General features: G+C 43.8%; 1 protein-coding gene across 1 annotated transcript in view; it reads left to right on the top strand.

Annotated features, from left to right (window-relative positions):
• The window catches only part of LOC111959253 (uncharacterized), a 202670-nt gene that overhangs the window by 99010 nt on the left and 88779 nt on the right, over positions 1-14881 (top strand). Inside the window, 5 exon segments of the mRNA XM_070437758.1 lie at positions 5151-5301; positions 5448-5595; positions 5770-5880; positions 9082-9147; positions 13864-13991. Of these exon segments, the coding sequence (XP_070293859.1) occupies positions 5151-5301; positions 5448-5595; positions 5770-5880; positions 9082-9147; positions 13864-13991 (604 nt within the window).

The raw sequence follows: 14881 nt of genomic DNA, 5'->3' as shown, positions 1-14881 counted from the left end.
CCCGCTCAGCCCAGTCAAAACTGTTCGCTGCTCTGGCACCCAATGGTGGAACAAACTCCCCACGACGCCAGGTCAGCGGAGTCAATCACCACCTTCCGGAAACACCTGAACCCCACCTCTTTAAGGAATACCTAGGATAGGATAAAGTAATCCTTCTACCCACCCCCCCTTAAAAGAGTTAGATGCACTATTGTAAAGTGGTTGTTCCACTGGATATCATAAGGTGAATGCACCAACTTGTAAGTCGCTCTGGATAAGAGCGTCTGCTAAATGACTTAAATGTAAATGTAAATGGTAAATGTCTTGTGGAAATGAATTGGTTAGGTTGTGTGTGTTGGTTCCGTTTTATCAGAGTGATCACTAGAACAGTAGGCTAGGCAGACACAGGTCAACTGGACCAATCAAAATACATTTATTTATTTCAATACCACATGCTTAAATTGAGTGTGTTGTGTGATGTCATGTGTTATACCTGAGGCTTGTCTTGGTTGCAGTTCAGGAGAGTTGGGTCTGCTCTGTGCTTCAGCAGCTGGCTAACGATGCTTGTCTGCAGGGAGACGGACAGACAGAGACACACACCTCATTATTTCAGAGAAAATAAAAAAGACATGGAACTGCATTAGATCACATGTTGCATCCCTTCCTCCCCAAATGTCTTGCTGTGGCCCATATCTACAAAACAGTTGTCTGATATGTAGCTGTCATCATCTCCTCTCGCCCCAGTCTCACCCTCCGTCTTTCTGCCTCAGATTTCTTTATGTTCCTCTGTTGCCGTATATAGTTACTTATGTCACTACAAGCCTATTACTCTTTCCACCCATTTCTCTCTGTCTCTGTCTCTCTGTCTCTCTGTCCTTCTCTCCTCTCCTCTCTCTGTCTCTCTGTCTCTCGTCTCTCTCTCTCTCTCTCTCTCTCTCTCTCTCTCCTCTCCTCTCTCTCTCTCTCTCTCTCTCTCTCCTCTCTCTCTCTCTCTTCTCCTCTCTTCTCTCTCTCTCTCTCTCTCTCTCTCCTCCTCAATTTTCAATTCAATTCAATTCAATTGACTTTATTGACATGGCAAGTTCATTATTACTTACATTGTCAAAGTATACATATCGAAAAATAAAAATAAAATATATATGTAATATATACAAAATATATATATATATTTATATATAAATAAATGGTGGGACAACAGCTATAATAATAGTAGTAGTGGACAAGGGATTACCATTAAAACAACAACTACAACAACAATATTAATCAGAACAACAATACATTAAATCAATGGTAGTAGACCAGTGTCAATATGACTTGAGAAGACATATGGCCTGTATGAAAGACAAAACAAAACTAAGCTAAATGGGAAATATTATCAACATTACTTTGCATTTTTCATTGGCTGTCCCTCAGGTTGCGGCAGGAGGCACTCATTGGCTTTTCACCCAATAAATATTTGATTTTTTCTTCATTTTTATAGTTTCAAATTCTTTGTATTGAGTTATAATTTTGGGAAAGAAATATGCTCTTAGTGCTGAGTATTTGTCACAGTGTAGTAGAAATGCACCTCTGTCTCTACCTCTCCCCTGGAGCAGGATGAGCACAGCCTGTCCTCTCTGGGCAGCCAGGTTTGTCTGTGACGACCGGTCTCTATAGCCAGACTGTGCTCACTGAGTCTGTACCTAGTCAATGTTTTCCTCAGTTTTCTATCAGTCACAGTGGTCAGATAGTCTGCCACCATGTACTGTCTTTTAGAGCCAAATAGCATTGAAGTTTACTTAGATTTTTTGTGGTGTCTTTCCAAAGGTTATATATTTTTCTTTTTGTTTTGTGATGATTTGGTTGGGCCAGATTTTCTGAGGGCTGTCCCGAGGCTCTATGGGTTGGTTTGGGTTGGTGAACTGAGCCTCAGAACCAGCTGGCTGAGGGGACTCATCTCTGGTTCATCTCTTGACATTGTAGAGCTGTGTGATGGAATGTTTTAGGGTCACTTGTTTTTAGATGTTTTGTAAAATTTGATGGCTCTTTTTTCTATTCGAATGAGGAGGGGGTATTGGCCCAATTCTGCCCTACATGCGTTATTTTGAGTTTTCTTTGTACTTGCAATACAGTCTGCAAACTCTGCATGCAGTATTTCAGTTGGATGTTTGTCCCATTTAGTAAATTCGTTATTAGAGAGTGGACCCATACTTCACTGCCATATAGAGCAATTGGTTCTATAACTGATTGAAGATTTTGAGCCAGATTCTAATTGGAATTTCAATTTTGATGTTCCTTTTAATGGCATAGAATGCTCTTCTTGCTGTCTCTGTCTCTCTCTCTCCTCTCGTCTCTCTCTCTGCTCTCTGTCTCTCTGTCTTCTTCTCTCTCTCTCTCTCTCTCTCTCTCTCTCTCTCTCTCTCTCTCTCTCTCTCTCTCTCTCTCTTCTCGTGTGTGTGTGTGTGTGTGTGTGTGTGTGTGTGTGTGTGTGTGTGTGTGTATGTGTGTGTGTGCGGTGTGGGTGGAGGTTATACAGTGCATTTGGAAAGTATTCAGACCCCTTGACTTTTTCCACATTTTGTTATGATAAAGCCTTACTCTAAAATGTATTAAATTGTTTTTGTTCCTCATCAATCTACACAAAATATCCCAAAATGACAAAGCAAAAGCAGGTTTAGAAATGTTTGCTAATTTCTTAATAACCTGAAATATGACATTTACAAATGTACTCAGACACTTAACTCAGTACTTTGTTGAAGCACCTTTGGCAGTGATTACAGCCTCGAGTATTCTTGGGTATGACAATACAAGCTTGGCACACTTGTATTTGGGGAGTTTCTCCCATTCTTCTCTCCAGATCCTCTCAAGCTCTGTCAGGTTGGATGGGGAGCGTCACTGCACAGCTATTTTTTAGGTCTCTCCAGAAGTCTGGGCTCTGGCTGGGCCACTCAATGACATTTACGGACTTGTCCCGAAGCCACTCCTGCGTTGTCTTGGCTGAGTGCTAAGGGTTGTTGTCCTGTTGGAGGGTGAATCTTTGCCCCAGTCTGAGGTCCTGAGTGCTCTGGAGCAGGTTTTCATCAAAGATATCTCTGTACTTTGCTCCGTTCGTCTTTGCCTCGATCTTGACTAGTCTCCCAGTCCCTGCCACTGAAAAACCACATCATGATGCTGCTGGTTTAGTGCTGCAGAGATGGTTGTCCTTCTGGAAGGTTCTCCCATCTCCACAGAGGAGCTCTGTCAGTTTTACCATCGGGTTATTGGTTCCCTTCTCCCCTGATTGCTCAGTTTGGCYGGGCGGCCAGCTCTAGGAAGAGTCTTGGTGGTTCAAACTTCTTCCATTTAAGAATGATGGAGGCCACTGTGTTCTTGGGGACATTCAATGCTGCAGAAATTTTCTCAGATCTGTGCCTCCACACAATCATGTCTCAGAGCTCTATGCACAATTCCTTTGACCTCATGGCTTGGTTTTTGCTCTGACATGCACTGTCAACTGTGGGACCTTATATAGACAGGTGTGTGCCTTTCCAAATAATGTCCAATCAATTGAATTAACCACAGGTGGAGTCCAATCAAGTTTTAGAAACATCTCAAGGATGGTCAATGGAAACAGGATGCACCTGAGTTTAATTTCGAGTCTCATAGCAAAGTGTCTCAAAACGTATGTAAATAAGGTATTTATGTTTTTGATTTTTAATAAATGTGCAAACATTTCTTAAAACCTGTTTTCACTTTGTCATTATGGGGTATTGTGTGTAGATTGCTGAGAAAAAAAATACTTTTATCAATTTTAGAAAAAGACTGTAACGTACCAAAATATGGAAAAAGTCAAGGGGGTCTGAATACTTTCCGAAGACACTGTATGGTATTGCCCCATGAGGACAAGCTCATCCATTAACCAAACATAAAATGAACACTTCATACTCTACCTGATTTTTTCTCTGGACACAGAAACATGCACACACACTGAGAGAATAGACTGGAAGTGTTCAGAATTAATCATCAGAACTAATTTGATTCATTCCATAATGGTAATGAAGGTAGAATATCACTACTCAAGTGCATTATCTGTCATTTATGTACAGAAGCAGAAGAGACTATGTATGACCACACTAACATGATTCCTTCTCATTTAATCTAAATGTGTGTGTGTGTGTGTGTGTGTGTGTGTGTGTGTGTGTGTGGTGTGTGTGTGTGTGTGTGTGTGTGTGTGTGTGTGTGTGTGTGTGTGTGTGTGTGAGAGAGAGAGTAAGAGGGGGGGAGATATGGGCGTCTAGGGGGTTGTCACTCTCTATGAAATAAAAGAGGAGATATACAGTAGCCGTACTCCTCCCCTGTGCCCTTTTAGACCTCATGAAAGACTCAGGGTATCTTAACTCACCCTGTCTCTGAAGCTCAGATGGATTGGTCCTCCATGGGCTTTGCACTCTGCACAGGCACATCCATATGGATGTGAGGGGGGGTCAGTGGGTTAGGACGAGGCCCTTAGTGAATTAGTCTATATTACTTGTCATTAATGTTCAGCGTATTGATCTTGGAGGACATTTTATGTGTCTCGTTGATTGGCTGGTGTTCAAAGTCAATGTCTACGCAACATTCCACATCCTTGCAAGCTAGATATGATTGAAAGTACTGAAAGTAACCATCAGTGACTTAAATGTCTTATGACCACAATGATTCAAGTCATGCTCCAGAGATTTTGTATCATTTCAACCAGTCCTTTTGAAAGTAGTGTTCACGAGCCAAAACGAGTTCCCGACAACTCTGTATTACGTCATCCATTGCTTATGATATGTTACCTTTTTTTGGTGCAATTTGTATGAAATGTTACAAATTCAAAATAGGACAATATGTTATGAATTTGTAAGTTCTTAAGATCCCGGACTGCTCCTTTAGGCAAGTTTAAATACCACAAACCTCTGATGTGCCTTATTGCTATTATAAACTGATTAGCAACATTAATTGAACAGTAAACAAGTATTTTTGCATCATACGTGTGGTATATTGTTGTCTGATATACATGGCTAAAATGTTTCAGCCAATTAGCTTATAGGACCCAAACTACCCGGTTTATAATACTTACCAAAAAATACATTTGTAACAGTCTGACAGAGAGGTGAAAAGAGTCTTTCTCATTGTTAACCCTTAGTGGTTACTCTCTTAACCCCCTTTGCTCTCTGTCCTGGTTCCAGGCATAGCAGCATCTGACCCCATCATGGCTATGCTGCTGAGAGCAGAGGAATGCTGGGTAGAGAGACTGAAGGACCCCTCTGTCCCCCCGCCCCCTTCAGATGAGCGCTACGATGGAGGCGCACACGACCACACCATCCCCGTCAAGAACCTGTGAGTTTTTATCAATTCATCAAATGATCAAATGACCTCACTTATCTATATTATGCATTAATTATAGTTCAAGTGTGTTTCGATATCAGTATTCAAAAGCAAATGATACCCTTAGTAATCCTATTACCCCCACCCCTACCCTGTAGCACCCCCCTGTCCATGTCCCTCTCTAAGAGGGACAGTCTGTTGGAGAAGTGTGCCATGTTCAGTGAGGTGGGAGGGGGGCTGAGCAGACAACCCTCACTGGACAACGGTCTGGACGGACCTACAGGACCCTACAGCAAACTGGAGCAGGCAAGTACAATCAACATCTGCACTACAACTAAGTGTACACTCAATATGTGCACTACTGCTATGTACTTCACATCTCTACCACAGAAAAGTTTACATGTACAGTATGAGAAAGTGTGCACATGCACCAAATCCATGTGTGGTTTCTATGGTAACCTGTGTGGTGTTGTGTTGCAGGTGAAGCTGATGCCTCCGGCGCCTAATGATGACCTGGCGTCTCTCAGTGAACTCACAAACAGCAGCCTGCTCTACGAGATGCAGAAACGCTTTGGCAATGACCAGATTTATGTAGGTAGAACACTCACACAAACATGCACACAAACATACATACACACACACACACACACACTCACACATGGACACACTGACATACAATTGGAGTGATGTATGAGATGTCAGCTTGGACAATGGGCAGTCTTTCCCCTTGACTCTGCCCAGATTCAGAGCTGGGGAGGCAAACCAGCACCCTCCAGCCTAGCAGGCCAGTGACAGAGATGGGTGTTTTTGGCAATGGCTGGGACAGGGGAGGGAGTCCTGTTTTTGGTCTCTCTGTTGCCAGGCCAGGCAATGGTAACTGTGCTAGTGTGAGTTGTAGGGGTGGTACGTTCTTTGAGTCAGTCTTCCAACCCCCTCTCAGCTCTCTGTTCTGGAATAGTGGCTGTTGTGTGATGGGTTTGTGTGAGCTCTGGCCAGGGCCTCGTGTCTGGAAGGTGGCCCAGGAGACTCACTGTCTGCTGCCCAGGGACTTTGAGCCATGGCTGGGGGGATGAATATAACTACTAAGAGCCACATGTACATGCACGGATACACAGGCACCCACATTAATGCACAAATTTACACAGACACACACACTCACAAAAGAGACATTTCCTATGTTGGAGAATCAATGCTGGTTTGGTTCGATGGAAGAAATCCATGACTGCATTTATAAGAAATACTGTACACCCCTTTTCCTTTCGGTTTCTGGTCATTTTAACCACCTTTCATTGTCCCAATCTCCCTGAGTCTATTGTCTGGTCTATAGCTCAGCATGAGAGACTGTGCTGTTTAAAGACAGGAGCCAGATCAATGTGGAACAGCCTGGTTATTCTCATCACTGTGTGTGAAGAGGCTTCAATAGCCTGTTGTTACTGAACTACAGATGGAGGAGAGACTGGCTGGTTAGATATGGAGGGGAGGTAAGAGAGGAGGAGGTAGATTGAGAGAGGACAGAGAAGAGGGGGATAGAATGAGACAAGGAGAAGGGAAAGAAAAAAAGAGATGATGGGAAAAGATAAGGAGATTGGGCGAGGAGGAGGAGGAGGAAGAAGAGGAAGAAGAGAGCATGGAGAGAGGAGGTGGATGAGAAAAGGAGCATGGAGCATGAGGTGAGAGAGAGGAGCATGAGGTGGAGGAGGGAGAGAGGAAACCATGGAGAGAGGGACGAGATGGAGGAGAGGGAGGACAAAGCCATTGTAATGTTCCATATGCTCCCCAGCAGGGTGGTCAGAGACTGGGACTTTGATGACTGGGCTCCAGCCTGCTCCTTTGTGCTGAGATGGAGGGATGGTACACAGCCAAGCCCAGGGACTAGAGAGAGAGGGAGGGATAGATGACAGTTGGGAGGATTTGATGGTGGTTGTGAGGGAGTGGAATTTGAGTTTGTTCTTGATGCTACTATACGAGATTGAGAGCATGTGATAAAGTGTAAGGGTCACAGTTAACTTGCTTTGCGTTAAAGTTACCCTCTGGCACAGATCTAGAATCATCTAACCCTGCTATTAGGGGTTAAAATGCTAAACTGACCTTAAAACAGTGTATGTGGATAACTTTGAAACTCATTAACCTTCAGCCCAGGCCTGAGGATAGGCAAAGCAGCATGTTAGCGTTTTAGTGATAACACGTCCTATCCAACCCCAGCAGGGCACTCCTAGGGGACAGAGGGTTAGCGTTTAGCAATTAGCCAGCCTCAGGGTATTTGTGTGGGAGGTAGGGCTAGCAGCTTGTAACTGTACAGCAGTAGCTGTAAGGGTTAGGGTTTACTGTATGTCTCAGTCAGAGGAAGGGATTTTGGCAGTTAGTAGCCTATTTAAACAGCCTCAGGGTCTGTGCGTTGGAAGAAGGAATAGCTATTGGAATGGAATAAGAATACCTCTCTATCTCCATGCAGTTTTTGCTATTTCTGTTTATAAAAAGAGGTTTTGGTGGTAATGTTTTTTAAGTGATTTGCAGCGTTAGTTGCCGTTAAATGTCAAGTTGATTACATATTGCATTGATTTTTTTCAAACGTTGACAGGGTCTCATGTCCGAGCAGACCGCTATTTGGCAACATATTCTATTCATATGTCTCAGCCATATCCCGTGAACCCCTGAATCTCATTACAGTAATGTTGTTGACTATGTTTTCCCTGCATTTCAGTAATTTTAGTTATCATTAGAAAAGCCTTTCTTACCTCTATCACACTTCCTTGTTCGCCAAGGTGTACGCATGCCCCAGGAGCGTGTATTTGGGAATGAGCATATCCAACGCCGTGGCAGCGGAAGAGGATACTTTTGTGAAAAGTTTTGTAATTCTCATAATGGTGTTTGTTGTCATGTTTGCCATAGCGTTAGTGCTGACACAGGCCTCTCCCATCCCTCGTTGTGTTTGGGGAAGGGATTTAGTTTGTGCTGACACAGGCCTCTCCCATCCCTCGTTGTGTTTGGGGAAGGGATTTAGTTCGTGCTGACACAGGCCTCTCCCATCCCTCGTTGTGTTTGGGGGAAGGGATTTAGTTGTGCTGACACAGGCCCTCTCCATCCCTCGTTGTGTTTGGGGAAGGGATTTAGTTCGTGCTGACACAGGCCTCTCCCATCCCTCGTTGTGTTTGGGGAAGGGATTTAGTTAGGTGCTGACACAGGCCTCTCCCATCCCTCGTTGTGTTTGGGGAAGGGATTATGTTCGTGCTGACACAGGCCCTCCCATCCCTCGTTGTGTTTGGGGAAGGGATTTAGTTAGTGCTGACACGCCTCTCCCATCCCTCGTTGTGTTTGGGGAAGGGATTTTAGTTCGTGCTGACACAGGCTCTCCCATCCCTCGTTGTGTTTGGGGAAGGAGAATTTTAGTTAGTGCTGACACAGGCCTCTCCCATCCCTCGTTGTGTTTGGGGAAGGGATTTAGTTAGTGCTGACACAGGACTCTCCCATCCCTCGTTGTGTTTGGGGAAGGGATTTAGTTTGTGCTAAATTGACCGTCAGGCTCCATGAAAGGGATGGGGCTTTGTGCTTCAACAATTAAGACGGTATGGCTCTATGTGAACTTCTGTGTTTACCCCAGGAGTTTAGTGGCTGGTAGTTTGACCGTGCTTCAGGTCAAGACAAGATGCCTCAACGCCAATATATCAGGATGAGATGTATACCCCTGATGTTACAGTATTTCAACTGTAATAATCCATTATTTTATTAACGAGATGCATTTCACTCACTGTATGTCTCTTTGGTTAAAGAAGTAATGCAAGTTATTTTTTTCAGACCTACATCGGGCACATTCTTCTCCTGGTCAATCCTAACAAAGAGCTCCCCATTTACTCTTCACTGGTGAGTACACATTATACAGTAACCAACAAGATCTCATAGTGTCCCTTCAACTTTTGACATACAGTGCCTTGTAAACGTATTCATCACCCTTGGCGTTTTTCTATTTGTTGCATTACAACCTGTAATTTAAATAGATTTTTATTTGGATTTCATGTAATGGATTTACACATAATAGTCCAAATTTGTGAAGTGAAATGAAAAAAATAACTTATTTCAAAAAATTACAAAAAATGTCAAACGGAAAAGTGGTGCTTGTATTCAACCTCATTGCTATGAAGCCCCTAAATAAGATCTGCTGCAACCAATTACCCTCAGAAGTCACATAATTAGTTAAATAAAGTCTTCCTGTGTGCAATATAAGTGTCACATGATCTGTCACATGATCTCAGTATATATACACCTGTTCTGAAAGGCCCCAGACTCTGTAACACCAGTAAGCAAGGGGCACAACCAAGCAAGTGGCAACATGAAGACCAAGGCGATCTCTAAACAGGTCAGGGACAAAGTTCTGGAGAAGTACAGTTCAGGTTTGAGTTGTAAAAAAAAATCAGAAACTTTGAACATCCCACGGAGCACCATTAAATCCATTATTAAACAATGGAAAGACTATGGCACCACAACAAACCTGCCTAGAGAGGGCCGCCCACCAAAACTCATGGACCAGGCAAGGAGGGCATTAATCAGAGAGGGAACAAAGAGACCAAAGATAACCCTGAAGGAGCGGCAAAGCTCCACAGCGGAGATTGTAGTATCTGTCCATAGGACCACTTTAAGCCGTACACTCCACAGAGCTGGGCTTTACGGAAGAGTGGCCAGAAAAAGCCATTGCTTAAAGAAGAAATAAGCAAACATGTTTGGTGTTCGCCAAAAGGCATGTGGGAGACTCCCCAAACATATGGAAGAAGGTACTCTGGTCAGATGAGACTAAAATTTAGCTTTTTGGCCATCAAGGAAAACGTTATGTCTGGCGCAAACCCAACACCTCGCATCACCACGAGAACACCTTCCCCACAGTGAAGCATGGTGCTGGCAGGATCATGCTGTGGGAATGTCTTTCATCGGTAGGGACTGAGAAACTGGTCTGAATTGAAGGAATGATGGATGGCGCTAAATACAGGGACATTCTTGAGGGAAACCTGTTTCAGTCTTCCAGAGATTTGAGACTGTGACGGAAGTTCACCTTCCAGCAGGACAATGACCCTAAGCATACTACTGCTAAAGCAACACTCGAGTGGTTTAAGGGGAAACATTTAAATGTCTTGGAATGGCCTAGTCAAAGCCCAGACCTCAATCCAATTGAGAATCTGTGGTTTGACTTAGATTACACCAGCGGAACCCATCCAACTTGAAGATGGAGCAGTTTTGCCTCGAAGAATGGGCAAAAATCACAGTGGCTAGATGTGCCAAGCTTATAGAGACATACCCCAAGAGACTTGCAGCTGTAATTGTTGCAAAAGGTAGCTCTACAAAGTTTAGACTTTGGGGTGGTGAATAGTTATGCACACTCAAGTTTTCATTTTTTTTGTCTTATTTCTTGTTTGTTTCACAAGAAAAAAGATTTTGCATCTTCAAAGTGGTAGGCATGTTGTGTAAATCAAATGATTCAAACCCCCCAAAAATCTATTTTAATTCCAGGTTGTAAGGCAACAAAATATGAAAAATGCCAAGGGGGATGAATACTTTCGCAAACCACTTTATTATGGATGAACGTCTATTTTTTATGTATTAATTCCGCATGGTTACAGGTTTAATTCCACGTCGTTATAGGGTTAGAACAGAAACAACTCAAAGGTTAACAGTTTAGGCATTCATTCCTAGTGGTTAAGGTTAGGGTGATGGTTTGGGGAAGGCTCTGCAAATCAACAAATCATCAAGTATTCTCAATATTTGCTGGAGCTTCGAAAAATGCCATAGCATGAGCAGTCAAAGCAGTGTGCTTCGGCTCCGAGCATCATGAGTTTGTGCCCAGTGCAGTGATTTCTTAAAAATAACACACAAAAAATTGTGCCTACGACATTATCAGGACCTTTTCAAACATCCAAATATACATCTATTTCTAGTGGTTAGGCTGACACTAACACATACATTTTGTCTTTATTTTCCTCTAGCTAGAGTGTAGCTTTATGTTTTGTATTTGTATATACTCTATAATGTATCTTGTCAATATAACACAGAGAATATGTTAACAGTATGTGGTGTGTGTGTGTGTATTGAGTTTCCTGTTGTGTGTATAATTAGTTTTTTATGAATGGATGAAATGGGCCTTGATGTGGTCCATTAATAATGTAGTGTCTTCCTGTCAGTGATATACAGTGGAGGGCTGACTCTGCACTATACACTAGCTAGGCCAGGGGGAGATTCTGTTCAGAAAAACACACACACACACACACACACACACACACACTGTATATCTGCTGGGCCGTAGCCTAGACAGGCATTTATGTAATGCATACACATCTTACTGTATCAGACGTGCATTTACGTAACGCTGACAGAAACATGTCTCTTTCAGTCTTTACATAAAGTACACATGTAATCCCTCTTAGTTATTTCTGACACAGGTTTAACCTATAGTAGGCTATGTTTGCCGTACCTCACATGTGGTGTGTTTGCCATGCCATGCCTTGTGTGTCTACAATAGCAATGACAGCTGAATAGTCACATTAGTGGGACAATATGTGCTCACTGTCTGAAGAAATACAATATGACAAGATGACCATCATCACTTAGCCCACTGCCCAAATGGCAGCTGAGAGATTGCCCATGAAACGGGGGTTTAGCAGGTGTGTGTGTGGAGGGGGTGGGGTACCCCTAGCTTGGTTTCGGACAGATGCCTGACTCCCCTGGCAGTTCCATCGCCCCCCCATATCTGTACCTCAAATCTGGCAGAATTTAACACACACCCAAGCCTTGCATGCACACTCCACCTGAGAGAGTGAGAGAGACATATGTCACAACATGTGTGATCTGCTGCTAACAGGCTGTTACCCTCTGATGTCTGTCTACCCCTTCCACCAAAAACAACCCCCTTCCTCTCCTCCCCTCCAATCCCACTCACATCTGCTCTGTGATGGGACAGACGTTTGGGGTTGGGGACTGCCTGGGGCTTGATTGAGTCTGGCTTGAGAAAGGGATCAGAGGCTGGGTTTGGTACTGTGGCAAGGGCTGGGCAGTGGTGTGATATTTGGAGTTGGGTTTTGGGGCTTGCTGGACTGGGGAATGTTTTTTTAGGGGTTGGGTTTGTGGGGCTTGGCTGGGGTTGGGATAGGGAGCTTGTGGGCATTGTATGTAGTGTTTGATGTGTCTCAGGCTAGTACATGAGTGGAGAGAAGCCACGCTGTACTGTACATGATTAGTGCCACAGAAACCCTTGAAATATAATACACTAGGTGTGGGGGAGGATTTAATGGTTGTTATGTAAGGCTTCAGGGCAACATGTAGGTGTGTGTTGTCTGTATGGCAACCAAGTGACAGGTGGCATATGTGTGTATTTTCTCTTTTTTCCATCCCCTCCTTCTCTGCTTTTCCTCTCTCTGTATGTATTTGACAAAAACTCAAACTCCGCTGCTCTGTCCTTCAGATGTCCTCCAACAGTCAGACAAAGCTATCTCTGCTCCTGCCCCTCCCTTCCCTCTCTTCCTCCCTTTCTCCCACTCATCCCTTTTTTCTCTCCCCCATCCTTCCTTGCTGTGTACAACCAATCTCAACATTGCCTCCATGCCCGTCTGATCTAAGTGGCAGTCAGTCAGTCGGACACATTCCAGCCCAGTGTCAGCATTCAGCTATTAGTCTGTTTGATGTTCTGCTAAATCAATGTGTTCAGTCAGTGGTACAGGCCGAGGCATGGCACACAATGTGTACTACTGTTTTATATTTCTACAGTGCAGCCTATGAGAATAGATAAGCTTAACACTAGTAGACTAGCAGCATGAAACAGTCTTTGAAACACTGCCTTTTAAAACGCCACCTCAATACACTGAGTCAGACAGTTTCAACTAACCACTAATTGCTCTGTCTGTTTCTGACTGTTGGTTTACGTGGCCATAGTACAGGACTGGTGAGTGGTAAGCCACACTTTGTCAGAGCGCTGTGTTCCGCACACACCAGAGGAGGCTGGTGGGAGGAGATATAGGAGGATGGGCTCATTGTAATGGCTGGAATGGAACGGTATCAAACACATAAACTTATGCAAACCACATATTTGACTCCGTTCGAGCCATTTCATTGAGCCCTTCCTCCTATAGCTCCTCCCACCAGTCTCCTCTGACACACACTTGTAAAAGTATATGCAGGTTAGATCTGTGTAAGGATGAAACCAAGTGGTGTGTGCGTATGTGGCCGATGTGAAATGGCTAGCTAGTTAGCGGTGGTGCGCGCTAATAGTGTTTCAATCGGTGACGTCACTCGTGCTGAGACCTAGAAGTAGTTGTTCCCCTTGCTCTGCAAGGGCCGGGGCTTTTGTTGCGCGATGGGTAACGATGCTTCGTGAGTGACTGTGGTTGATGTGTGCAGAGGGTCCCTGGTTCGAGCCCAGGTTGGGGCGAGGAGAGGGACGGAAGCTATAACTGTTACCATAACATGCGTGCGGGTGTATGCGTGCATGTCAGTGTGTCATGTAAGAATGGGCTGTAACTATTCTCTCTATGTAACGTAAGGATTATGACACTTACAGTATGTCTCTCTCTGTCTCTCACGCTCTCTCTCTCTCTCTGTCAGGTGAGTCAGTTGTATCTGAGTTCTCTCAGGCGTCTGTGCTCCTCTCTGCCTCCTCACATCTTCTCCTCAGCAGAGAGGGCCTACCACATGATGCTGCAGGAGCGACGCCCACAATGCTTCATCCTCAGGTACACGGAAACACAGAAAGAGAAAAACACACACACATTCAATGCATGCACAAATGTTGCACACACATACACACACAACACACTCACTCACTAACACATGCCAATATGGCCTCTGTGAGGAAGCATTAGTATTTCATCCAGATCTGAAACCCTGCCTCTTTGAAGAGTATCTTAAATCATCCCCCCCCTCTTTGAAGAGTATCTTAAATAATTTTCACGCCCCTCTTTGAAGAGTATCTTAGATAATCCCCCCTTTGAAGAGTACTTAAATCATTTTCACCCCTCCCTTTGAAGAGTATCTTAAATCATTTTCACGCCCCCCTCTTAGAAGAGTATCTTAGATAATCCCCCTTTGAAAGAGTATCTTAAATCATTTTCACCCCCTTTTGAAGAGTGTCTTAAAATAATTTTCCACGCCCCCTCTTTGAAGAGTATCTTAGATATAACCCCCCTTTGAAGAGTATCTTAAATCATTTTCACCCTCCCTTTGAAGAGTATCTTAAATCATTTCTCACGCCCCCCCTTTGAAGTGTATCTTAAATAATTTTTCACGGCCCTCCCTTTGAAGAGTATCTTAAAATAACTTCACGCCCCCCTCTTTGAAGAGTCTCTTAAATCATTTTCACCCCCCCCCTTTGAAGAGTATCTTAAATCATTTTCACGCCCCCCCCCCCTCTTTGAAGAGTCTCTTAAATCATTTTCAACCCCTTTGAAGAGTCTCTTAAATCATTTTCACGCCCCCCCCCTTTGAAGAGTATCTTAAATCATTTTCACACCCCCCACTTAGAAGAGTATCTTGAATAATTTTCACGCCGCCCACCCCACCTTTGAAGAGTATCTTAAATATTTTCACCCCCCCCCCCCTTTGAGGAGTATCTTAAATCATTTTT

Source organism: Salvelinus sp. IW2-2015, linkage group LG36 (assembly GCF_002910315.2).
Source record: "Salvelinus sp. IW2-2015 linkage group LG36, ASM291031v2, whole genome shotgun sequence".
Classification (NCBI taxonomy): domain Eukaryota; kingdom Metazoa; phylum Chordata; class Actinopteri; order Salmoniformes; family Salmonidae; genus Salvelinus; species Salvelinus sp. IW2-2015.
Note: the sequence above shows the minus strand (reverse complement) of the source record. Positions and strands in the feature narration are given on the sequence as shown.